Source organism: Girardinichthys multiradiatus, chromosome 7, assembly GCF_021462225.1.
Source record: "Girardinichthys multiradiatus isolate DD_20200921_A chromosome 7, DD_fGirMul_XY1, whole genome shotgun sequence".
NCBI classification, from domain to species: Eukaryota; Metazoa; Chordata; class Actinopteri; order Cyprinodontiformes; family Goodeidae; genus Girardinichthys; species Girardinichthys multiradiatus.
In genome coordinates this window covers 15369415-15395820 of record NC_061800.1, presented here as the reverse complement: position 1 = coordinate 15395820, position 26406 = coordinate 15369415, and the positions used below count along the sequence as shown (strand labels likewise).

Genomic DNA, 26406 nt, shown 5'->3' with positions numbered 1-26406 from the left:
CCAGTGCAAGGTTTCTAGGTTAAGAGGCTGTATTGAGTTTTAGGTTCGTTTGCTAGTGAACAATATAGAAAAAAAACCTGGACACAAACTTTAGTATCATAATTTTTTTTAGGAATAATATTTTTCATTTGATGTAATTTGTTTTGGGGGGGGGTGTTCTGTGTTACCCACAGTACTGACCAATCCAAGCACTGAAGCTCCAACTCCACCCAGACCCAGCACCCCTTCCCGCTTATCGTTCTTCATGTGGCAGCAGAGCAGCGGCGGTGGATCAGGAGGAGGGGGCTCTTCTAACCCCGCCACTGTGGATCTACTGCACTCGGGTCCATCCGGCCCCCACGCTTTGTCCCCCGAGAGTCCGATGCACCAGCAGCATACCCACACAGACTGTCTAGAGTGGGATGCGGGCTACCTGGAGTACCTCAAGGATGCACGTCGGGGAATCGAGCATTGCTCCTGGGCCTGCCGTGATTGGTCTGCACCTTATGATGGAGAAAACCCTTCTCCGAGCGCAGCCCCTGCACCTCCGCCTCCCCCTACCTCCAATGCCTCCATGGCTATGTTCCCTGAGCACTTCTCTTTCCAGCATGGAGGAAGCAGTAACACTCCTCCAGCCCAGCAGAGGGCTGCAGCGCGGTCAGAATGGAGCAGTTCGGACCGGGACAGTGGGGAATGGGATGTTACGATAGGCAAGAACAACTGCATCAGCCTCACGCCACGGTCCAAGAAGCGCACCCTGCAAACGGAGGAACTCCTTCCTAAACCTGTGCCGCCTCTTGTCCCCTCCTTATCCACAGCCTCCTCTTTATCAACTTCACTATCCAGCTCTTCTCCAAGTCAGCACATTTCTACGTCCACCATCACTGTGAGCTACCAGCCTATGTATAATGGAACAATCGGGCAGGGGGACGGTTGTTCTGACAGTCGGGATAGAGGGCTAGAAGTAAAGAAAGTTAAAAGAGACTTGGGAGAGCAACAGTTCTTGGATGAAAATCCCAATCAAAACGGATCTCCCATCTCCTACCCCTCCCACAGTCGTGCTACTGCCCCCCAGTCTATTTTCAGCAACAGAAACAGCAGCGAAGTGAAACCTCTTCAGTTTCCTACCCAGGTCTCCGTCCCTGATACCAAACAGCTGACCAACAACACCTCAGGCCCATACAGCACATCCTCAGAGCTTCCAGAAACCATCCAATCACAACAATCTGTGGAGCGGCTCATTGAAGAACTGTTGGAACAGGCTCCAGACGACCCCCAGCTCCCCGGAGATGCCAACGGTCAGGGCATCAGCATCGAGGCCTTCACCCAGGAGCTGAGAGAGCTGGAGGACCGGGTGAAGGAACGAAGCCAAGCCGCCTGCCAGCTGTCCTCTGCAGCTGCAGACTCTCTGTCCGCTGAGCAGCAGGAGGAAGAACAGCTTTCCACAGCCCTGCATTCAAAACTAGCTGGTGACGTGAAGGGAGAGGGATCTGAGGTGGGAATCTGTAGTCCTGCCAGACCACTTAACCAGCCTGCCTCGCAACCATATACCGGTAAGTTATTCTGTTGGTAGATACATTTTTCTATATGTGGTAATTAATGCTCTATAGTTGTATTATGATAATATTAGTATTTTTTAGCGAAGAACACACTTTGGCTATCTAACAATTATCATTAGGTGTTTTCCCCTCTATTAACACTATGTATTGTTCATCTTCCTACATCTGTGCCCACTTTCTGAGTCTGGTATGTTTAATTATGTTGTGTTAGATCTATGATCATAATGTAGTAAATAGCAAAAGCAAACTAAAGTAGTATTTAGGAGATATTTTCAGGGTCTTGCAAAAGTATTCGCACCCCTTTGTCCCATTACAACAAAAAACAGCAAGATTTTAGGTGCTATGACATCCTCAGAGGATTGTTAGAGAACAAACCACAAGATAAAGAAGGGTAGGTTATAAAACAACATGCCAAGGTCCAACAACTCACAGAGTACAGTTCATTCCATCCAGAATGATACTGCTGCAAACCCACCAAGATATGGTATGGACCCGCTGGGCGAGGAGAACCATGTCTCATAACCATAGGTTATGAGACATGGTTCATGGCTGAACATAGACAGACCGTTAATGTGAGAGTTTTGTTTTTTGACTCGGCCCTTTCTTCAGCACAGACAGACCAGAGCAGCACCTGAATTACTGCAGATAAGGCCTTAAACCGTCTATCTATCCATCTCTCTCTCTCTATCCTTCCATCAATCTTGAACAAGACACAACAAGATGCTTTAGCTGCTTCACTCGAGGCAAAGACTGAACCCCTACCCACAGCGAGCAATCCACTTTTGTCGGGTTGAAAATCATTGCCAAGGACTTAGAGGACTGAGCTTTCTTCCCAGCTGCCTCACACTTTGTTGTCATCTGCTCCAGTACACACTGAAGGTCCAACCAAACCATATTGTCCACAAAAATCAATGATAAGACCCCGAGGTTCCCAAACCAGACACACTCTTCTCCGCAGGTACGCCGTAAGATTCTGTCCATGAATGCTACAAATACGATAGATGAAATCCGATAATGCAGCATACACCTAAAGACTTGGAGCTGTAATTGCAGTAAAGTTGCAGGTCTGTCTGTGCCAGTTCCTCAAAGTTTTAAAGCATGGGGCCTAAATACAAATGCTTGCCATATTTTTTTCAGTTTCAGTCTATCTCATGAAATCCCAATGAGACATTGGCATCTTAGATTGTACTGTGGCAAAATGAGAACAAGTAAAGTTGCATAAATACTTTTGCAAGGCACTGTAGCAATTACAGGTCCTTCTCAAAATATTAGCATATTGTGATAAAGTTCATTATTTTCCATAATGTCATGATGAAAATTTAACATTCATATATTTTAGATTCATTGCACACTAACTGATATATTTCAGGTCTTTTATTGTCTTAATACGGATGATTTTGGCATACAGCTCATGAAAACCCAAATTCCTATCTCACAAAATTAGCATATCATTAAAAGGGTCTCTAAACGAGCTATGAACCTAATCATCTGAATCAACGAGTTAACTCTAAACACCTGCAAAAGATTCCTGAGGCCTTTAAAACTCCCAGCCTGGTTCATCACTCAAAACCCCAATCATGGGTAAGACTGCCGACCTGACTGCTGTCCAGAAGGCCACTATTGACACCCTCAAGCAAGAGGGTAAGACACAGAAAGACATTTCTGAACGAATAGGCTGTTCCCAGAGTGCTGTATCAAGGCACCTCAGTGGGAAGTCTGTGGGAAGGAAAAAGTGTGGCAGAAAACGCTGCACAACGAGAAGAGGTGACCGGACCCTGAGGAAGATTGTGGAGAAGGGCCGATTCCAGACCTTGGGGGACCTGCGGAAGCAGTGGACTGAGTCTGGAGTAGAAACATCCAGAGCCACCGTGCACAGGCGTGTGCAGAAAATGGGCTACAGGTGCCGCATTCCCCAGGTCAAGCCACTTTTGAACCAGAAACAGCAGCAGAAGCGCCTGACCTGGGCTACAGAGAAGCAGCACTGGACTGTTGCTCAGTGGTCCAAAGTACTTTTTTCGGATGAAAGCAAATTCTGCATGTCATTCAGAAATCAAGGTGCCAGAGTCTGGAGGAAGACTGGGGAAAAGGAAATGCCAAAATGCCAGAAGTCCAGTGTCAAGTACCCACAGTCAGTGATGGTCTGGGGTGCCGTGTCAGCTGCTGGTGTTGGTCCACTGTGTTTTATCAAGGGCAGGGTCAATGCAGCTAGCTATCAGGAGATTTTGGAGCACTTCATGCTTCCATCTGCTGAAAAGCTTTATGGAGATGAAGATTTCATTTTTCAGCACGACCTGGCACCTGCTCACAGTGCCAAAACCACTGGTAAATGGTTTACTGACCATGGTATCACTGTGCTCAATTGGCCTGCCGACTGTCCTGACCTGAACCCCATAGAGAATCTGTGGGATATTGTGAAGAGAACGTTGAGAGACTCAAGACCCAACACTCTGGATGAGCTAAAGGCCGCTATCAAAGCATCCTGGGCCTCCATAAGACCTCATCAGTGCCACAGGCTGATTGCCTCCATGCCACGCCGCATTGAAGCAGTCATTTCTGCCAAAGGATTCCCGACCAAGTATTGAGTGCATAACTGTACATGATTATTTGAAGGTTGACGTTTTTTGTATTAAAAACACTTTTCTTTTATTGGTCGGATGAAATATGCTAATTTTGTGAGATAGGAATTTTGGGTTTTCATGAGCTGTATGCCAAAACCATCCGTATTAAGACAATAAAAGACCTGAAATATTTCAGTTAGTGTGCAATGAATCTAAAATATATGAATGTTAAATTTTCATCATGACATTATGGAAAATAATGAACTTTATCACAATATGCTAATATTTTGAGAAGGACCTGTATATGAGCTGCGAGTACCAGCTTGACTCACCTTCAGATAACCGCTTCTCCTGGACATGTAATGTTTCAACAATCCAAACTGATAGAATGCATTGTCGAATAAGAGCGTTATCCTCCTTGGTTTTACTTAGGCTTGTTAGCATGCTGCACCTAGTCATTTTTTTTCAGCTTATTGGCTAAATAAATAGATCTTACGCATATTCTTTCTTAGCATATGTCAATCAGTGTTTTCTGTTTCTTTGGAATATAGGCCAATAAGTAGCTATTTTAAAGCCATTGGTGTTACAAACAAAATGTCTTGCAGTTCCTTGCAAAAGTTTTGATACCCCTTGAGTGTATTCAAATGTTTTTCACATTACAATCACACACTTAAATGTACTTTATTGGGATTTTATATGATCAACCAAAACAAAGTACAGCACGGTTATAAAGTGGAAAGAAGGTTGTACATGGCTTTTCAAATTTAGTTCAAACAAAAATCATAATTTGTGGCATATGTTTGTATTTAGCCTCCTTAGTAATTATTTTGTCAAATCATCTTTGCTACAGGTACAGCTGAAGGTCTTCTGGGTCTAAATGATTTGCACGTTTGGGGACTGACATGTTTGCCCATTTTTTTTTTTTACAGAGTAGCTTAAGCTCTGAATTTGACTTGGCCATTCTAATATTTAAATAGGATTTGATCTAAACCATCCCAGTGGAGCTCTTTCTGTATTCTTTGTGTTGTCCTGCTGGAAGGTGGACCTCCACGCCAGTCTCAACTCTTTTATAGCCTCTAACAGGTTTTCTTCTATGATTGATCTATGTTTAGCTCCTTCCATCTTCCCATCAATTCTGACCAGCCTCTCTGACTCTCATAAAGAGAAGCATACAGATGGAAAACTGAATATACATTGTGCTAGGTTCATGTCTGCGAGTTTCCCTAAGGGCTGCCTAGCTACAGAAGCCATCAGATTGTACAGAACCGTTTCTCACCTCAGTCGGTCCTCCTGTGCATGCACAAGTCGGCAAGGTTTTGGACATTCGGCAAAGACACTTTATAACAACCAGTTAAATCGCAAGCTGCTCAACTGAAGGACAACTAATTTGATGAAAATTAAAACAATTTAAAACCCTGTCTGTTTTTCTTTCAAAGTTACTTCTTTGCATTCCATCTTTCCAACCAATCTGGTTGTTCCTCTCTGTGCAGGCCCATTTATGGTGGTTCTGTTTGCCAAGCTCGAAAACATGCTCCAAAACTCATTGTACGTCAACATCCTGCTCACTGGCATCGTTGCCCAGCTGGCCTGCTATCCTCAACCCCTCCTACGCTCCTTCCTGCTCAACACCAACATGGTCTTCCAGCCCAGCGTCAAGTCACTGATCCAGGTACACCTACAAAACGTCAGACGTCATGGCTGGTGAGGGCCCAGTATGGCCTCAATGAACCCTGGGTCTGTACAGTCCTGGCTGATTGAGGAACCAGTTCTATTTGATATTGGGAAAAGGTTATTTTTAGGCATTGTTTTCCAACTCCAACCCACCGTTTTCTTTGAAGCCTAGGTTTCAAAAGCTTTGAGCTTACCAAAGTATTTTACTGAAGGTTCTTTCCTCATTCCTGCTTTGACTGGACTTACGATACCAATCTTAGCCTACTGTTTGGGGATAACATGACATCTGTAAGCAGTAAACTAACTGGCAGTCTTCAGTTTGAAATTAACAGACCAAACAAAAAATCAACGGCAAAGTGGCAAACCGCCTTAGAGGATCCGTTTCAACTCAAACCCTTTTGTACGGTTACTGTCCTCAGGTTTTAGGTTCTGTGAAGAACCGCATTGAGGCATTTGCAGCTTCTCACGAAGACTTCCCTGCTTTGCTGAGGAAAGCCCAGCAGTACCTGGTGGCTCGAGGGAAACTGGACTGGACTGACATACCTGCAGCAGTTCCCCCACTGCGGCGCTCTGATTCATTAGGTGAGCATAGAAAACACACTGGAGAAAAGTTTGATCTCTTCCTCTTCTTGCAGCTTTTTCACTACTTTTGTTCATTTTTAGGGCTAAATTAAACATCACAGTTTAGATTGAAGTTCTGCATCTAAAAAAAGCATTTGATGTGTTTCAGTATATATGTTGGATTTGGTCTGAAACAGTTTTGTTTGTTTTTTTTGGTAAAAAAACAATTAGTTTCAAACATGCATGTCAAGGTTAGCCAAATCCTCTGCTGTTTGATTTTGTTCCGGATGCAAATCATTTAAAAGTGGAGATTTGTCAGTACAGAGTGCCAGTCTGATACTAAATTCAAGTTATAACAGACATGCATCCACTCCAGCCTTTCGTCCACTGTAAATGTCATTGTAAAGGGTAAAAAACACTATTTACCACTGCATGACTTGCTAGGGGCGTGCCAGATTTAAAATCAGATGCGTTACACCAATAACAGGTATCCTGACTTGTTTTAATAAGGGACTCTGATTTCAGTCATTTAAAAATGCCTTGAACAGGACCTATATCCTTTATTGGTTTGAATTGGGACATCCGTAATAAAGGTCCTTTTTTAAAACAATGTTTTTACAAATGACAAGAACTGATGGATAAAGCATTGATTTGTTTTATTGTTTTCATCGTCACAAAAGTAATAAAAGCTTTGATTGGGACATACCTTTCCCAGTATTAATTGCCTACCTAAGATTTTTTTAAAACAAAGTAAGTTGTCTGTTATGTTGCGTTGTAAATCTCACCTGTCCATCAGTGTCTGGTAAAACAATACCAAAACAAACTGTGTGGACACTGGTACGGTTAAAGGGTTAAATATGTTTTTAAACTGTATTTAAGAATGACAAGACTAACCTCGACTCATGCTGTGTTTCAGGCTTATACGACACAAAATCAAAGTTTACTCAGGTGGAATTCTTTTGATCAATGAATAAAAACATGCTGGTGTATGTTCATGTGAGAGAGGACCTAAAAACATTAGCCAGCGACAATCAGGGTTCCTACAGTCTTGAAAAGTTTTCTTGAACTCAAAAAAATTGGATATTTTTTAGATTTGTTTTTTTCTTTTCTTCAGTTTTCTAAAACACAACAATCTTGTAATGCTTAACAAATGCGTTGGTTTTGACATGTACTTACATTTATGACATTCATTCTTCATTCATTTGCCACGTCATATCTTGACTTTAACATTTTACTTATCAGTATTTTGGTTTTTGACTTACTGACTGAATGCACACACATTCAAAAAGGGCCATTTCACAACTTTTTGGACTTTAGACAGCTTCAGGCTCAGGTTGATCTGGACCTGTGGTCTTTTACCTAAATGCCAAACAGAACACTAAAACAGTCATTTTTTGGATTTTTCACAAACAAAATAAAAGTAACAAAATTTGTCAGCAAAAACTGTGCATTAACGAATTTGCGTTTATTGTACGATACACCATTTCTTATTTGATAACTACGAGTCATCAGTTTAAAAAACAAATCTTCTAAGTTAGTCCAAATGCCATAAATAGCACTGAAATTACTTTATTTTTAACTATATATTTAAAATTGAAAATTTTAATTATTTATTTAAAATTGAAAATTTTAATTATTTATTTAAAATTGAAATTTTTAATTATTTATTTAAAATTGAAATTTTTTGTTATTTATTTAAAATTGAAATGTTTAATTATTTATTTAAAATTGAAATTTTTAATTATTTATTTAAAATTGAAATTTTTAGTTATTTATTTAAAATTGAAATTTTTAGTTATTTATTTAAAATTGACATTTGTAATTATTTATTTAAAATTGAATTTTTTAGTTATTTATTTAAAATTGAAAATTTTAATTATTTATTTAAAATTGAAATTTTTAATTATTTATTTAAAATTGAAATTTTTAATTATTTATTTAAAATTGAAATTTTTAGTTATTTATTTAAAATTGAAATTTTTAGTTATTTATTTAAAATTGAAATTTTTAATTATTTATTTAAAATTGAAAATTTTAATTATTTATTTAAAATTGAAATTTTTAATTATTTATTTAAAATTGAAATTTGTAATTATTTATTTAAAATTGAAAGCTAATTGCAGTGTTGTGTTGTTTTGTGGAACCAACAAATACATCTACTATTTCAAGAGTTCAAGGTCAATATGTTGTACTTAAATGTTCAGAATGCTACAAAAACTGTAGAAAATCATCTAGAAATTTGAGTCTAGAAAAGTATGGAAACATGAACTCTGTAAAATTTGGTTAATGTTTTTTTCATTTCATACTTTTACCTTCTAGTAAAAAGTCGGAAGCCGTCTCTTGGAGACCTGATCCTTCGACACACCAATAGTCCCACCCGGGCTCGGCAAGCCGCTCAGTTGGCGCTCGCTCATGTTCGGGACGGCGGCCAATCACTGCACAGCACTCTGTTCCGGGGCGGCAGTGGCTCGTCTGGGCTGGAGAAGCAAGCCGAGGCGCTGCGCGTGAAAAACGCAGTCTACTGCGCGGTTATTTTCTGCGAGTTCCTCAAAGAGCTAGCAGCCATGGCTCAAGAGCACACCGTCACTTTACCTTTCCCTCAGAGCCAGAAGGCTGAAGAATAGATCGGTAAACACACACCCATAAAACTTGGCTCTTGGCTTCCTCTTTCTTTGTTTTTGAAGCCTAAATGTATTTCTCCCTTCACCAGACTGGAGCACAGAGACTTTCTGTCACTAAAATAATGGTCTGCACTGGTGCAGAGAGAAAACCAGGCGTGGCATTTTTCTACCAAAATTATTATAAGATACTTAAAGGACTGGAAAATGAAGAGTTTGTTCATATCATGTATTATATTTACATTCTGTACACAGGAAGTCTCAGTAAACACTTGAGATTTAGGAGCTTGTAAATACACATACCATGCCATGGTATCATGTGACAGTAAAGCCACAGATTAAAAGAAGTAGGTGCACATATTGGTGCTAGTTCATACTCCTTATGTTTTTATTTGAAAGGGTGCTCTCAGGTAGCACAGACACGAAGGTTGCTTCCTCATCAAAATGGAGACAAACACCAAATATTTCTTGGCAGGAAAACGTTGAAAGTATATGAGAGTTGATATTTATACATCAAGCTCATCTTAGCTTTCAATAATGCTTTTTATCTCTATTTAGGACTGGTCGATAAAGACCAGGTCCGACTTGATAAAATTGTCAGAGCCCATTGTTTTAAAAGAAAAGCTAAAAACTGGAAAAAACAAAGATTGGGAGAACTTTTTTGTTTCTGTAAAGGAATTACAACATGAACTGAAAAGTGTTTCTTAATTAGTAATTGTGCCATTTTTATGTTTGAAATGGTTTTTTTTCTATTAATTTGCACCATTTACTTGACATATCAGCAGCATGTGGGTGTAGGCATGTGCCGTTGTGCAAGTTTATTTTAATGAATGACTCCTTTCCAAAGGGTGACAGCACTGTGTCAAGTCAAGTTTGTAGTTATTTTAGGAGGTCTGTGAGTTAGTATTGTTTATTTTCTAAGGAGCCTGGGCATATTTTCAATTGACTTAGAATTGGTGAAAACAATCTCTTGAGGCATTCAATGTTCTCAGTTCTTTATTTTTAATAATTGAGCTACAAATTAAGTTTTGAAGAAGCCATCTCGATTCAGTTTGAACTTTTTTCTTTGTCTTGTGTCTTGGTTAAAAAAAAAAAGCCAGACTAATCAAAGTTTTTGTCTTGAAAGTTAACATGCTGCTATATATGTTTTTTAAACACTAACATTGATTGAATTAGTGTCATAGCTACTTTTTCTTCAGTTTGTTGTGAGGTACCAAACATAAATGTGCATACCAGGATGTTCAAGTGCCGAAGCCATTTGTGATCAATGGTTGAATTAAGTTGCAGTTATTCAGTGTTCGAAGCTTTTGCCAAGTTTTCCCTTCATTTACTTAAAAAAACTGTTAATTTTCTTTTAGAAAATCATTTTTTTCCTGCACTTCTAAAAAAATTGAGAAATCTTTTATAATAGAGATGCACTGTTCTGAATTTTGTGGCTGATTTCTGATATCTGGGTTTTGTGACGGTTGGACCTGCAAATATTACATTTGTCCCATGCAGATAGGTTTTGATAATGGCAAAAGACAAAAAAAAAAAAACAACAATTTTTTTCTATCCTCCTTGCTGTGTGGCGTCTTGAATTATTTATATTAGATGCAGAAGTGTCATCAAACTGTGTGTGACTGAGCAGAACAGAACTTTACTATTATTTTAAACGCCTCCAAAATGATTTGACTTTTCAAAATGTCTTTCGCATCTTGTATTAGCAATTATCACGGTTAGCATGGCTAGCATTGCTAAAACAGCATCCTCTGCTGTTTATTCGCTTGAGAAGGTAGATCCTAAGGCCTAAATGGATGATAGCAGAACAACTTTGAATAATACGTTTAGCCTTCCTGTTTTTTGCTTTATGTCTCGCACTCTCTTCCCCTCCTGCAGCCTGAGTGAACGCCACAGGCATGTCTCAATGTTTCGTTGAAAATCGTAGCTTCTTACACCTCTCTGCTTCCCGACTTTGTTTTTCAACACCCCAGTGATACTGAAGATAGTTAACGTTGAGTCTTCTTCACTCAGGCATCCACACAGCAGAGTGTTGTTTTCAGCACAGAGCAGAAAAAGATCCGATCTCTGTTTTTCCAGTTTCCCGGTCATTGGTTGGGGCCCATCAAGCTGAAAATTCTCTGTGCATCTCTATTTTAAATTATGGAGAACCTTTAGAGAACCGAGTGACATGATCATTTGTCTCAGCTTTTCACTGTGGAACATGAACCTTTGCACATACTAGCTTTCTCTTTCTCCAGACTCCTAGCAGCAGAGAAACTGCCTGATGTCCTTTAAAGTCTTTTTCTCTGAGGTCTACAATCTTTTCACATTTTCATCTTTACCTAAAAAAGGCTTTTTCAGCTTGTGAAAGCCGTATCTTTTATTATCAGGTTTGTAAATTTGGTACTTCATTACGCCACTTTTCTACTGAATTTCTAGATCCATCTCATACCACCCATAGTTTTTATCGAACTGATACTAAAACGTTTTTGCATGCCATTTTAGGGCAGGTTTAAAGAAATGGAGGTTTATTAGTGTTTGTGCAGTAGTAATGAGTTTTTGTCTTACAAGCCATCCCTTTACCTGCAGAAGTGGGTGGAGAGAACACAAGCAGATTTTACACTGACTGTTTCTCTTTCCATGTAAAGTTTACCCACTGCCGTCCGTCCAGCCTTCGCTTCACTCATTCTGCTCTACATCTCTGTGGTCAGTGGCCTCGGCGCTCATCGGGTTCCTCCTTTTACGCTCAAGGTTCTGTTCTTAACTCGACTTTTTTACCAGATGGAACTGATTGTAAGGTTGATTGTAAAAATTCTCAGCGGATTCGCCGTAGTGTCACTGGATCAGCTCGTTATCGACCAAGCACATACTTACCGTCACTGATCTGTTTCTCTTTGACGCATTCATGGACACCAAAGACATTCGCCTGAAACCCACATCTACCCTCAGACAGTTATGTCCATACACTGTCATCAGGATGCTCCATGCAGTTATAATTTAGAAAAAAATTACTTTAACCTCATTTAGTAGAAAGTGCCAATTTTGGTTTTGAGGCTTGAAACAAATGAACCCGCCAGTCATATATTTGTTTCTGAGAGTTGCCTTTATGTGCTTTGTATACACTCCCAGAGTCATTTGACACTATTATTAATTTCGTTTTTATTTAAACAAGTTATAAGACAGATGTGAATTCATAAGGAGGCATTTAATGAGAATATGTCCTACCAGGGACTTTCATGTCTTCCTGATCTGTGAAATCCACCTTTTATTGTGCGCATATGCTTATTCTGTGTAACAAAACCCAATGACAAAACAAAAAATTAAGAAATAAGATATGACAAGTTTAATCAAAGCTCCATTGTTCCTGCAATTCATTTTTCAGCTTTACAACCGTTGCCTCTCGCTTTAGGCACTCCCAGCTATCACAGTGGTGATTGTGAAAAGTGTTTTTAAAACTAGAAAAGACCAATGATATGCAAAATCATTGGCAAATGGGTGCAGGATTTGGACCAATCCAACTGAGCTTTTCAATCATTTAGATCCAGGTTCTTTAATTTTTGTGGACTTTTTCCTCAAAGTTAGACTTCAGAGATGAAAAAAAGTTTTATCTGTTTCGACATTTTATTGTCTGTTTTATTTTATCAGATTTGTATTTGGATTAACTGACAAACAGTGATGATTGGTAACCTAAAGCTAGCGATCAGCACATTATGTGCAGTGTTGCATACTTTTACATTGACAAATTTATTCACTACAGCTGATCTCATATTCATTAAAATTCAAATTATTTTATGATTTTTGTCTACATTTAGAACATCTTACATCTTGGCTTCTCTGTAAACATGCAAGCTTTTCCTGTCAGGCTGAAGTTTAGCTCCACTGTCAAATAGATGTTTATTTTTTAGTGGATGAAGCATATTTGTTTTATGGTATGTTCTTATTGTACCATGTTTGTTTTCCATCATGGGATGTTCAGTCTCGTCTGCATCCTCTTGTTTCTCCAACTTTTCATCTACCGTGCAATCTATGCAACACCTGCTCTGGTATCCCCGCTTTGAAGCTGAATGAAGATGTGGAATGATTTTAACATGTAAATACTGTATAAAAAAAGAAAAGACCAGTCGGTCTAAATGAGATGTGTGGAATAGCCAACGGGAAAAAATGGAAATTGTTTTCAAATGATGTAACAATGAATGTTGTCGTAAATATTTTTTTATATGTCCAAATTGCTAGGTGAAATAAATATGAACGGATAAAAAAACCATAGTGGGAAAGCTGTCAGAAGAACACTACAAAGGGACGTTTTTATTAATTTATAAATTCATTGCTTAGCAATATCACGTTTGTCTTGGTGTCATTTTTGTGTTGCCTTTGAAATACATTATTCTTAAATGCAAACATGTATATCTTACATTAATCACACAACTGTGAAGTAGTCTTTTTTTCATAGTTTATTTCCTTGATTCTTGTTATTTTAGCACAACTGCAGCAGATAGAGAGAAGGTTCTGGTCAGGTATCTGGATCCAACCAATCAGAGCATGTAATGTCTTCCTCTGAGAGCCTTTGCCACTTTATGTACTGCCTCAGAGGTTTTTTACTCCTTGAGGAACTGGCCTGCTTTCAGAGAAGAGAGGCACATCTGACCTATTGTTCAGCTTTTTAAAGTGTCATTAAAGACATCTTAGAAGAAATTCAGAAATTATCTTTATATTTTGTTTCCAGTAAATCTGACTTTCTTGTAATCTTTTAAGGTGGTTTTGGTTGATATTTCTTTAGCTCTCTACATGACTATTCTTTTCTTTCTTTTTTTGTAAAGCATGAAGCATCCAGACAGACAAGTGTGGCTCCAGGTCACTTCACGTATTCGTCAGTCCTTACTCCCATTTATACCAACCTACTTCCATTTGTGCCCTTTTATTAAAGTACATTGTCAGATTATATCTCTTGGTAGTTAAGTTAAATGTTTGATTAATTGTGGTAATAAATAAAGATGCCCAAAAAACACAGTAAATAAATTTATTTGTACTTTGTTTTCCCAAGATTTTATAGCACACCCTATTTCCATTTTTGCTCAGTTCAGATTCTGATTTATTTCTCTTGATTCTTATGACCCCAGATTTAGCCAAAAAATAAGTCAACTACCTGCTCTTAGATATTATTTATTGTAGTCCTGTAACTGCATTTGCTTACAGAATGAGTAGATAATAGAAGATTGCTTTAAATCACTGGCTGTCAAAGGAAGGAAAGGAAGTATAAAACCTCTCAAAGTCTGAAGAATTTAAGGCATGGATGGTGTAAAGTACCTGGTGAAGGTCAAGAATGAAACAACCAGAAGAGGAGCTCAGCTGGCCAATGACCAGCACTTACCTGTTCCTTCTTTATACAGCAATTTGTAAAATAACCTAATGTATTTTAAATGGGGTCTTTAAAGACTTTATGAACAGCTACCTGCTGCAAAGACTGAACCAGAATAAGGCTGCAGGTCCAGATCATGTCAGCCCTAGAGTCCTGAAGGCCTGTGCAGAGCAGTTCTGTGGGATTCTGCAGCACCTCTTCAACCTTAGCCTGGCCCAGAAGAAGGTTCCGGTGTTGTGGAAGACCTCCTGTCTTGTTCCGGTACCAAAGAAAACTCACCAATCAATCTTGTTGCCCTGACATCTCACATCATGAAGGTCCTAGAGAGACTCCTGTTGGCCCACCTGAGTAAGCAAACAGTAAACCATCAGGACCCCCTTCAGTTTGCTTATTACTGTGGAGTTGGAGTTGAAGATGCCATCATACACCTGCTTCAACAAACCCACTGTCATCTGGACAAAGCCAGCAGCACTGTGAGGATCATGTTCTTTGATTTCTCCAGTGCATTTAATACAATCCAACCTGATTTTCTTTGTCAGAAACTCCAGAAGACTCAGGTGGAGGCCTCAACAATCTCCTGGATCAAAGACTACATGACAATCAGACCACAGTTTGTGAGACTGAAGGATTGTGAGTCTAACCAGGTAGTCAGCAGCACAGGAGCACCACAGGGGACTGTACTCTCACCATTCCTTTTCACTCTGTACACCTCAGACTTCCAGTACAAGACAGACTCCTGTCATCTGCAGAAATACTCGGATAATTCTGCAGTCGTGGGGTGGATCAGAGATGGACAAGAAGCTGAATGAGGAAGGTGGTGGACCGCTTTGTGGCATGGTGTGGAAACAATCATCTCATCTTGAACGTGAATAAAACAAAGGAGATGATTGTAGATTTGAAGAGAAACAGGAATAGATAAAACACTATCCATCATGGGAGAAGAAGTGGAGGTGGTGGAGGAGAATAAATACCTCGGTGTTCACCTGGACAACAGACTGGAGTGGAGATGTAACTGTGAAGCCATCTACAAGAAGGGACAGAGCAGACTGTACTTTTTTGATATGCAGCAAGATGCTGCATATCTTCTATAAGTCTATAGAATAGAGCGATCTCTTCTGCCATCATCTGCTGGGGTAGCAGCATCAGAGCCAGGGACTTATTTTTGCTTTTTCTATGCGTTTGAATAGTAAATTGTTTCTCCATGTTTTTTCTTGGTTTTGGTTTCCATTTTATAGCATTTTAGCTTATTTTAGCTGAGCAATCTATCATTTTGGAGAGCTTCATTTAGAACTAACAGACCTATGAGAGCCAGGATTCTTATTGGTTGGTAGGTGATCAAATACTTATGTCATGCAATAAAATGCAAATTAATTACTTAAAAATCACACAATGTCAATTTCTGGATTTATGTTTTAGATTCCATCACTCATAGTTGAAGAGTACCGATGATAAAAATGAAAGACTTCTACATGCTTTGCATATGGGAAAACCTCCGAAGTCGGCAGTGTATCAAACACTTGTTCTCCCCACTGTATGTGTCCCCCTCCTCTAATCAACTTCTTTTTAGAATGACCCATTTCACTCAGATTTTCTTTGTTTTAGGACCACTTGTTTAACAGCAGTTTTTACACTGAATGAATAACCTCACTGATAATCCAACGCAGTTATTTTAAACACTCCCCTTTCAAGTAGTGATTCGATTAGGCTGCTTTTAGATTGGAGGTGCCATGTGCTTATTTTGCCGTAGGGCTTGAACCACAGGCAGTACACTGGGTAGCGTCACAACATGCGCAATATTTCAATCGGGGGGATCAGTTGTGAACACAAGCGTCGTCATTCACTCTCACTTGGTACTTACTTGCGGACAAGTTAAAATAATTTTAACTCGGGTTTGCCTGTTCTTATAATTACTCTACAACACCCACTACCAAATTATATGCGAGGCGTAGCTAAACTTTTTACGATACAGTGATTGATTTGGTTGTGATCTCAAACTGCTATTATGAACAAAACTATGTGATATGTCTGTGAAGACCAATGTCTATCCACAGCATGGCTGTACAGGTCCTTCTCAAAATATTAGCATATTGAGATAAAGTTAATTATTTTCCATAATGTCATGATGAAAATTTAACATTCATATATTTTAGATTCATTGCACACTAACTGAAATATTTCAGGTCTTTTATTGTCTTAATACGGATGATTTTGGCATACAGCTCATGAAAACCCAAAATTCCTATTTCACAAAATTAGCATATTTCATCCGACCAATAAAAGAAAAGTGTTTTTAATACAAAAAACGTCAACCTTCAAATAATCATGTACAGTTATGCACTCAATCCTTGGTCGGGAATCCTTTTGCAAAAATGACTGCTTCAATGCGGCGTGGCATGGAGGCAATCAGCCTGTGGCACTGCTGAGGTCTTATGGAGGCCCAGGATGCTTCGATAGCGGCCTTTAGCTCATCCAGAGTGTTGGGTCTTGAGTCTCTCAACGTTCTCTTCACAATATCCCACAGATTCTCTATGGGGTTCAGGTCAGGAGAGTTGGCAGGCCAATTGAGCACAGTGATACCATGGTCAGTAAACCATTTACCAGTGGTTTTGGCACTGTGAGCAGGTGCCAGGTTGTGCTGAAAAATGAAATCTTCATCTCCATAAAGCTTTTCAGCAGATGGAAGCATGAAGTGCTCCAAAATCTCCTGATAGCTAGCTGCATTGACCCTGCCCTTGATAAAACACAGTGGACCAACACCAGCAGCTGACACGGCACCCCAGACCATCACTGACTGTGGGTACTTGACACTGGACTTCTGGCATTTTGGCATTTCCTTCTCCCCAGTCTTCCTCCAGACTCTGGCACCTTGATTTCCGAATGACATGCAGAATTTGCTTTCATCCGAAAAAAGTACTTTGGACCACTGAGCAACAGTCCAGTGCTGCTTCTCTGTAGCCCAGGTCAGGCGCTTCTGCTGCTGTTTCTGGTTCAAAAGTGGCTTGACCTGGGGAATGCGGCACCTGTAGCCCATTTCCTGCACACGCCTGTGCACGGTGGCTCTGGATGTTTCTACTCCAGACTCAGTCCACTGCTTCCGCAGGTCCCCCAAGGTCTGGAATCGGCCCTTCTCCACAATCTTCCTCAGGGTCCGGTCACCTCTTCTCGTTGTACAGCGTTTTCTGCCACACTTTTTCCTTCCCACAGACGTCCCACTGAGGTGCCTTGATACAGCACTCTGGGAACAGCCTATTCGTTCAGAAATGTCTTTCTGTGTCTTAACCTCTTGCTTGAGGGTGTCAATAGTGGCCTTCTGGACAGCAGTCAGGTCGGCAGTCTTACCCATGATTGGGGTTTTGAGTGATGAACCAGGCTGGGAGTTTTAAAGGCCTCAGGAATCTTTTGCAGGTGTTTAGAGTTAACTCGTTGATTCAGATGATTAGGTTCATAGCTCGTTTAGAGACCCTTTTAATGATATGCTAATTTTGTGAGATAGGAATTTTGGGTTTTCATGAGCTGTATGCCAAAATCATCCGTATTAAGACAATAAAAGACCTGAAATATTTCAGTTAGGGTGCAATGAATCTAAAATATATGAATGTTAAATTTTCATCATGACATTATGGAAAATAATGAACTTTATCACAATATGCTAATATTTTGAGAAGGACCTGTATATTACCGAATTTTGATTGGCACTATACTATAAGTAATGCTACCTAACTATAGTTTGAAGAACATTGAAGGACATTTCTTCTTGTTTTCAATTTCTTTCTTTTTTTAGATGTAATAATTAGCTACTAATATTATTTAGCAATTCTTTACAGCTACCAATAAGTCCCGTCTGAGTCTATAGTCATTAATGCTGAAGGAAGGACCAGAGACTCAAGAACTGTTTACCAAGAAGCCGAGACAGTTCATCTTCGATCTTCATCATCAATGCTAATGTCAGTTGCTAATGTTAATGCCTGTACTTCTATCTAGAAAAAGAAGGAAATCAATCCATTATTTCACACGTTATGTCAGCAGGGCCCAGACAAGCGCCTGCATTAGGTCGGCATTAATCACTCTAAATGCACAGCTGAAACATTTTCGACAGAGTAAATCACAAAGTACTCGGCTCGTCAAGCAAGACAAATGTCAAGAGTGAATGCACACAGTTCAGGTTTTGCACACAGAGGAAACTGGAGTCAACTTGGCAGTATCCTAGCAACAGCTAACAAGACGTGAAACCGCTCAAGGGGGAAGGTTGGTGGTAAAAGTGAAGTGAGTGAGAGATGTGGTGAAGAAGAGCAAAGCAGGACCTTGACGGGACAACGGGTAAGGCAAAGTGATGGAGTGGTATTTTTTTGGTTATGTTGTTCCTCTTTTATTTATATTTATATATCGATAGATATATATGCAATTGAATGTTTCTAAATATTTTTTTCCGTTTTTATAATGTAATATCTTTATTTTGCGGAAAAGGGTTCCACTAAGTTGCAGTCCATTCCTTTTTATACACAGCTAAATTACAATCTTATTACATTTGACTTTTCTATTTGTTTTAATACTGGTATCCTGCCAGCTATTTCAAATGTGGGTCACAAGATGAGAAACTGGACCTCCTTCATGGATAATGTAGTATTGTAATACAAGCAGGAACCTGAAAACAAAGGGCCAGTACTGACCCAGTGCCTCCTGTTACTGTACAACGTTAATAATCTACAAGTAACCAGTAATGGAAAGAGTAAAAAAAAACAACATTTATCCTCTAATTACAGATATCTAACACACAGTAGTACGACGTAACTGTGGGATATATTTTGTCCATGTCAAGAAAACCTTTCTTTATATATATATATATATATATATATATAAAGTATTAAAAGCTGATTTGAAAATTGCTGCTGCCAAAATGTTCAATTATTAATGCAAAAGGTAACATAGTCAACAGCCTGTAGACGTAGATGACTTTTTTAGCTGAATAATAACAGTTAAATTTAATTCATTTTCCTTACCTTTCTCAAAACATCATTAAAAAATAAAATTGTGCAATACTGAACCTGTTGTCAGCTCAACCAGAGGCCAGCTAAGAAAAAACAAAAATGCAAGAAAATGCTTATTTGATTTTAAACTTCTATTTGTGTTGAAACTGCTTGTAGAATCCCACCTAATTATTCCTGGTATACTTTACTGTTAATATACTACTGCACAGCTGTGTTAAAGTTTTGTCTATTTTTACAAAATGTAGAGTCGCAAAAAAGGCATTAGATGAGATTTATGCCAAAACGGCCTACTTGCACTGATTCCTCATAACTCTATCACGCCGTTGCATTTCTGCCTTGTATTTCAAAAGTGTAGGAAGAAGTAAATAATACTATAGCATTGCCTTCAAAGCGTTTCATGTTGTAGCATAACCAATAACATCTCTGGCTGAACCAGGCTGCCAGAGATCTTTTGGACATGTCGGTATATTTAAAAACCTGAGGATCACAAACATTTAACAGATATGCAATTCATATTGCAACACTGCTGCAAAATGTACACAAGTGCTATGCATATGTCAAAGCAATGACCCAGTAATAACGTGACTTTTTGCTATGCTATGCAGATGTTCTGTCCCACTGAAGATTTACTTACATCCATGAGCTGAATTGATGGCAGCACAACCTATTTTCTGAATAATAATAGAGTATTAGTTGATCCTTAAATAAAAACAGGATGGTGTTCAACAAAAAGCACCTCATATCTTCACATTTAAACCAATGTAGCGTGTTTTTTATATGCCAACACACATGCCAAAATAGGATAAAGTGTGACAGTAATTAAATATTAAACTATGTCTGATTCTTCCTAGGTAGAAATGTTCCTATGTTTTTATTATACAGGCCTAACTCATTTGACAACTGTTTCTCTACATCACTTTGAACAAAGCAAAATCTATTGTCACCACTGGGGAGCTGAGAAGTGGTGTTGGCACTCTACTTACTGCTCTCGCACTCACTGTGGATTATTTTTCTTGTCAATCACGGCGTTAAATACAGGTAGACATTTCAGTATTAGAATAGCAACTTTGTAAATCTAACATCAAGTGTATAAAATCCCATAACAGATTTAACAATGCTGTTTATTAAACAAAGAAGAAAAGTTAGCCAAAAACAATACACCCTATAAACCCCAGCTACATAACAAAATGGGTAAAATCCTAGATATTAAAGGAGTGTGGCTTATGTTTCCCATGACTGAAAATAACTTTATCAGTAATTAATAAGCAACTGTTTGCTTGGCTGCAAGTAAAAGACAATCCTAGTATTATTGGTTAGAGGTTACCTTGCCAGGCTGAAATGACGCATACATGATTGTGGATATGGAGTCAGTTGTATAGTAGAACAGCAGAACAATGCATCATTTAGATTTGCTATTATTGTTGTGTTTCATGCTTCTACTGTTAATATTAATCTTGCAACACTGCAAAGAGTACCACAAGTAAATGTGCAAATGTATGTTTACATACGTAGTATTGGTTTCTTTTTAATCGGGGTATCTGGTTCCAGAATTACAATATCACTTTCCCTTTGGATCCATGGGATTTGGTGGACTGACGAGCAAAAAAACAAGATATTGTAAACCATTCTCTGACTACTAAAAGGTGAAGTGAATTTAACCCAATATCTTTTCATCCTGGTACCTGTTTGTAGGTGGGATTTATTTGGCTTCAAGTGAACAGTCTGCCCTAAAACAAAGGTTAAACGCAGGAAAAAATGGGAAACCACAAGAATTAGAGCAAGTATAGAACTTAATGCTGGTGTTGATAGAAGCGTGTCAGACACCATAGTACCTTACAGTTTGTTGTGTGTGAGTCTGCATAGCTACAGACTAGTCAGCCTGACCATAGGTCTTACTGTTATACCTGTTTAATATATGCTATGATTTTATTTGTATAAATCTGGGAGATATTTGACCAAAATGTTGTTGCTCTCCAACATGATCATCAATACAGCATATAAAATAATAAATGATTTATAATTCATCCAAATAATGCTAAAAAGAATCGGTACAATGAAGTTACTGTTTGTTTCTCTCAAAATGGTGTCCTTTTCTTGTTTTTTAACTATCTGCTTATTTTTCTTCTTGGATGTAATTTTTTTTCAGATACTAAGAAATAACACTGAAAAAGTACAGACCTACTCATTTAGGATGTTTGTGGGAACACCTCTTGATAGCAGTTCAACCTCTCCTGTCCAAGAACACAGTCCAGACCCTAAAAGTCCAGACTTTGAGTCAGATTGTGCTTCATCTTCTCTTCCACATCATTCGCTTCCCTGCTGGGCAACCCAGGCCCAGAGTGACCTCGCCCAGGCCAAGGAAGAGTTATGTCAGATACAGGTCCGTCATGTAACTGAGATTGGCACAGTTAGGCGGGGTGTTGAACGGGCAATCCTCGGAGTACGTAGTGAGGAGCGACGCCTGCTGGAGAGGGTGGAGCAGGACCATCGGGACACTGAGCAGCGTTTAGAGCAAGTCCAGAGGGAGAACATAGCAGCCGCGAGGGTTAGCCAGTCTCTGTTGGAGCAAAGGTTTGATAAATTGGTTAAGTTTCAACAACAACTCCAGACAGTGGATCATTCTGTTCTATCTACAAATGGACCAAGCAAAAACCCCTTACTGAAGGAAATATCAGAATTTCTACAACCCTGGGAAATCTCTGTTTCACTTAAGAAAGTGATCTTTAAACCAAGCTCCCAACCTAATGCAGTAACCTTTGGAGACATTCAAGTGCAAGAGCAAAATCTATGTCTGAATGTTGGAGGCTGTGGACCACAGGGAAAGCTGTGTGCTCTACATTCACAAGAAGTGCACCATGAAGACATAAATCATCAAAGTAGAGGGGAAAAAAGCACTAAAAGACAGGGTTGGGCATCACCAATAGGCAGGGTGGTCAGAAGGATCAGCCTCTCAAACCGTAGTGATCTAGAGTCAGAGGAAGAACAGAAGCTTTCTTCTGCAAAGATACGTCGCTGGCTTCCTAAATGTGAACAGTTTGACTGGGAAACATCCCAAGTTAATGAGATGGAAACAAATTGCTTTGATTTACAAGGGGAAGATGGATTTCTGGCTGTTCCTTCAGTTCTTAAAAATAGGGACATCAAAGCAAAGGACACAGTATACAGGATGAACACTGATGGCAAATATTGCTCACCCACTAATCAGAGAAGGATGCTTTCTGTGGCCTCTAGTAGAAAACTATCCCCTTCCCCTGAAAGAAGAGAGTCTGCTAAGATAAGTCATCGCTTGAGTCCAGATAGCAGGGGTGGAGATAAAGGAAAAGGGAGTCATGAGTCCAGTAGTAGACCTTCGTATTATGGAGGCAGTACCCTAACATCTCCATGGTTGACTACGAGAGATCACTTGGTCAGTCAAAGCTGTCTAGATATTACCTCCAAAGTAAGATCTCACTCTCGTCTTAGCCAGTCTTCTGATGAACACTCTTTGGGGACACTTGGCGACTCTGGTCGAGCACCATCTCCAGCAGATAGCCTTGACTCCACCTATACCTTCATTGTTAGCCCTTCACATGACTTCAGTCTGAGCAAAGGCTCTTTGAATCACAGTTTTCACCTTTCCAAGTCAGCAGTGGACTTAACACATGAGACAAGGCCGTTGATTTGTAGTGGCGCAAATAAACAAGATTTGTGCAGTGTAAAGAGTGGCAACTTCAGCTCCATGTTGAGCTCCACCTCAGCCTCACCGGCTCTAAGCCGAGGATTTATGGTTTTTGACAGGGGTCAGTTCCTCTCAAACCCTAAATATATTGATAATACCATCTTGCCACAGAAAAACACCACAACAACTGGATTAAAACTAGTCCCTGTGGCTAGGTCATTATCCATGCCAGTCATAGATGGTTCCTCTCAAGAGCAAAAGAGAGGTAGAGGGGAAAGAGGAGAGCATGCCCTGGTGGAGTTAGAGGAAGAGGTTGATCCATCGTTTATGGTGTTTAACACAAGCAGTGTTCATCTCATGGGACAGTTTGGGAGGCAGGGTTCAGGCCGGGCTGACCTTACCCTGCCAAGTGGTATCCATGCCACACCACAGGGGCAACTCTTTATAGTTGACTGCGGAAATGCACGTGTCCAGGTTTGTATTCTTTCTAACCTCTTAAGCATAAATATAATATCTACTATTGAAGTTAAAACTGAATTTAAACTTTCAAACAGGTGACTGATCCTCAGGGGAATGTCCTTCAGCAAGTGACTTCTCCAAACGTCAGTGGCTCCTTCAGACGATGTCGAAACTACTTTGACATTGCTGTCAATGCCAAGGGTCTGATTGCCTTAAGCTGTGCCGCGGAAAGAGCTTTGCTTGTGTTCAGCCGACATGGCCGCCTGCTTCAGACCTTTGGAGGTTCTGGGTTGGGATCTGCAAAAGATGAACTGGAAGCTCCCAGAGGGGTGACTGTAACCAGACTAGATGAATTTTTGGTTGCTGATATACGGAAAGGTACTCTCATTGCCCTGAAGCTTGACCATAAAACGGGCTCCAGGCTTGAACGCACAGTGGTGACCGGATTCCACAGGCCTTACTTGGTGGCAGCCTGTTGGAGCTCAGGTCTGGTAGCTGTGTCCGAAAGGGGCAACGAAACTGGACACGTGCCTTGCATCAAAGTGCTGGAGCCAGGTTGGAACACAGTGAGAGTTCTTGGTGTATGTGCTGGTATGGGACCAGTCCTTACATGTCCCTGGGGTATATGCATAGATAATGACAGCAATATCTTAGTTGCAGACTGGGGAGAGCAGCACAGAATTGTGTTGTACCCTGGTCAAGGCGTCGGGTGGCCCATTGTAAACCAGGGCTTGAGTAGCCCACGTGGCCTGACCTTACTACCTGACGGGCAACTAGCTGTATCAGACAGTATGCATCATTGCATTAAGATTTACAAGTATAAAGGGTCACATGACTAAAATACACTTCACTGACATTTGAAGAGAATGTTTAGCAAACCATGTGGTGAGTTAAACAATCACATATAAAAAGTGTATTTCATAAGAAATACAATTGAGGTCAGTCATATATGCATTTATAAGGATCATACTATGCCTGTAAAGTTTGATGGAGGAAACGGTTTAATTTGGTGTTGTAGGAAATCTAAGACTCCTGTATCTGCCTTTATAAGTCCATTGTGTCTGCTAAAAAAGAAGAAACTACACCTATAATGAAAACACTGTCTGGTGTTAATCTAATCTGCAATTACTGGTAGTATTTTAGTCTGTTTTTATATATCAAGCTAATCTGCAAGGAGTGTACATCTTGTCACGGTTGCTATTCTTCCATTCAAATTTTTTCACCTACATTTTGTGTAATTATTACTTCCAACTGCAGCTCAGACACAATTTTGAAATGACATCTTGAGCACAAATCTAAAAAGTGAAATACAGCTCAGAGTAAAAGTTACAAAGTCTTGTTACATTCTTACATGATCAGTATTTTGTGTATTTTATGCACTTCAGCTAATTTCAAAATTAAATTTTGACTGTTTGAGTGCTTTAACTGCCAAATAATATGTGCTTGTAGCAAAAAAAGAAAGCGAAACGTTTGTCATAATAATAATAACATTATTTATTTCACTTTGCAATAAAAATCACTTGAAACTATTTTACACTACAATCCAAGCTGCATACAGCTTATGCAGTTTGAAAGCCTGTGAAGTGCACTCAAACATTTTGTGACGTAGAAGTAGCATTTATGTCTGTTTTAGTGCTCTCTTTTTTTTGGTTTTATTTATGTATTTCTTTTTTCTGTCTGTCACCAATACTGAATATGTTTGGTGTGTTGTTTCTACAGCGAATGTGTTTTGATGCTGCCTTACTGTCTCTTTTTTCTGTTTGTCTAGACAACATTTAGTATAAAAAAAAAAGCCTTCTGGTTTTATAAGTGTGAGCATGACCAGGTATCTCAGCTGTGTTCATCTGAGAAGCTGAGGCTAATTTAAGCGTAATCATTCATTTTGGATTGACAAGAGTCGAGATGTTATTGGACTGATAGGCATGCAAATTGTATTGCTTATGAATCGATAAATTATTACTGCAAAAGAACATTTTTTGGTCTATCTTTTAAAATCCTAATCTCCATTCTGTGTCTTTCAACCAAATTTCAAGCTAAGAAATGGTCGACTGGAGTATCACTATTTTACTTTAATTATATTCAAATGTTTTATTAGATTTTTCCTTTCTTACATGAGTCTATAACCCATTCAGACCTGCAACGTCACTATATTTGGTAAAATAAAGGAATTCATTGTTTAAGACAAACACAGTATCTTGGAAGACATTAACATATTTATTAGAACTTGATAACAAAGCTTCCATAGGCTATCATTACGTTTGCATTGTAAAATACACTGCCCTCCGCATGCTTGCCACCCCTAATGTATAAAAGGCTTTAAAATGAATCATTGTTTTATTGCATTAATCTCAGACTGAAGACTCAAACGTTTGGTTTCACAAGAGGGATCTTGAACCAGTCCTCTTTGCATCATTTCTCCAACTTCTACTCTGCTCTCTTCTCTTCAGTTCAGCCCACGGGTTTTAGCAAAAGATGCATTTATTTTAAAGCCAATAAGTCAATAATTGTCGACACTCTATATTTTTTTGGAAACATCTACAGCTTTTATGTCTTTCATCCTAAAACTAATAAATATGCAATCTAAACTATTCTCTTTGTTGTGTTTCTTTACTAATCAAGGCCTTGCTTTACTAAATATCATTAAATAATGAGTCTACTTAAATATGATCAGATCTTATCAGGACCACCAACAACTGTACGTTTATAAATACATGACTTAAGTTATAACAATATTAAAGACTTTTTTCAGTACGATTATGTTTAAAATCAAGTTTTGTTTTTGTCTGAGCATTTACATATAAATATTAAATCTAAAATAAAAATTTAAGAGTTCAAATGGAATAATCCAAATGGTCTAAATTGCAAAAATGAAGGTGAATCCTGCAGTGGAGCCACAGCAATAAGATTTTTATATAGACAAAGATAAATAAATAACCAGAAAATGAACTTGCTCAAGAACTGGGGCAGGAACCGCTTCAGTCAAATTCCCACTCTTGCATCTGTTGCCAAGTAATGTGTAA

General features: G+C 39.1%; 2 protein-coding genes across 4 annotated transcripts in view; both read left to right on the top strand.

Annotated features, from left to right (window-relative positions):
- The window catches only part of fhip1b (FHF complex subunit HOOK interacting protein 1B), a 31973-nt gene extending 18033 nt beyond the window's left edge, over nucleotides 1–13940 (top strand). Inside the window, exons 9-13 of one of the 2 annotated variants that reach the window (XM_047370425.1) lie at nucleotides 174–1532; nucleotides 5587–5765; nucleotides 6187–6349; nucleotides 8648–8956; nucleotides 13746–13940. In XM_047370425.1, coding sequence (XP_047226381.1) covers nucleotides 174–1532; nucleotides 5587–5765; nucleotides 6187–6349; nucleotides 8648–8952 — 2006 coding nt within the window. In that variant the 3' untranslated portion in view covers nucleotides 8953–8956; nucleotides 13746–13940. Of the gene's footprint in view, nucleotides 1–173; nucleotides 1533–5586; nucleotides 5766–6186; nucleotides 6350–8647; nucleotides 13266–13745 lie in introns of those variants that run through there. The other variant, XM_047370423.1, reaches the window with a different exon arrangement.
- A 6663-nt stretch (nucleotides 13941–20603) lies between these two features.
- On the top strand, nucleotides 20604–25975 carry LOC124871625. Of its 2 annotated transcripts, XM_047371076.1 has the most exons (3): nucleotides 20604–20912; nucleotides 21416–23401; nucleotides 23482–25975. In XM_047371076.1, exons 2-3 carry the CDS (start codon nucleotides 21461–21463, stop codon nucleotides 24223–24225), a joined length of 2685 nt encoding a protein of 894 aa, XP_047227032.1. In that variant the 5' UTR covers nucleotides 20604–20912; nucleotides 21416–21460; the 3' UTR covers nucleotides 24226–25975. The 2 variants fall into 2 exon arrangements, with proteins under 2 accessions (XP_047227032.1, XP_047227031.1); XM_047371075.1 differs by having other exon boundaries at nucleotides 20604–23401.
- The last annotated feature ends 431 nt before the right edge of the window (nucleotides 25976–26406 follow it).

Bases quoted from the DNA above. Each gene is read 5' to 3' on its own strand.
- LOC124871625 (XM_047371075.1), top strand. From the start codon at position 21,302: ATGCTAAAAAGAATCGGTACAATGAAGTTACTGTTTGTTTCTCTCAAA. The intron at 23,402-23,481 runs GTTTGTATTCTT...ACTTTCAAACAG, and splicing joins GCGGAAATGCACGTGTCCAG to GTGACTGATCCTCAGGGGAA.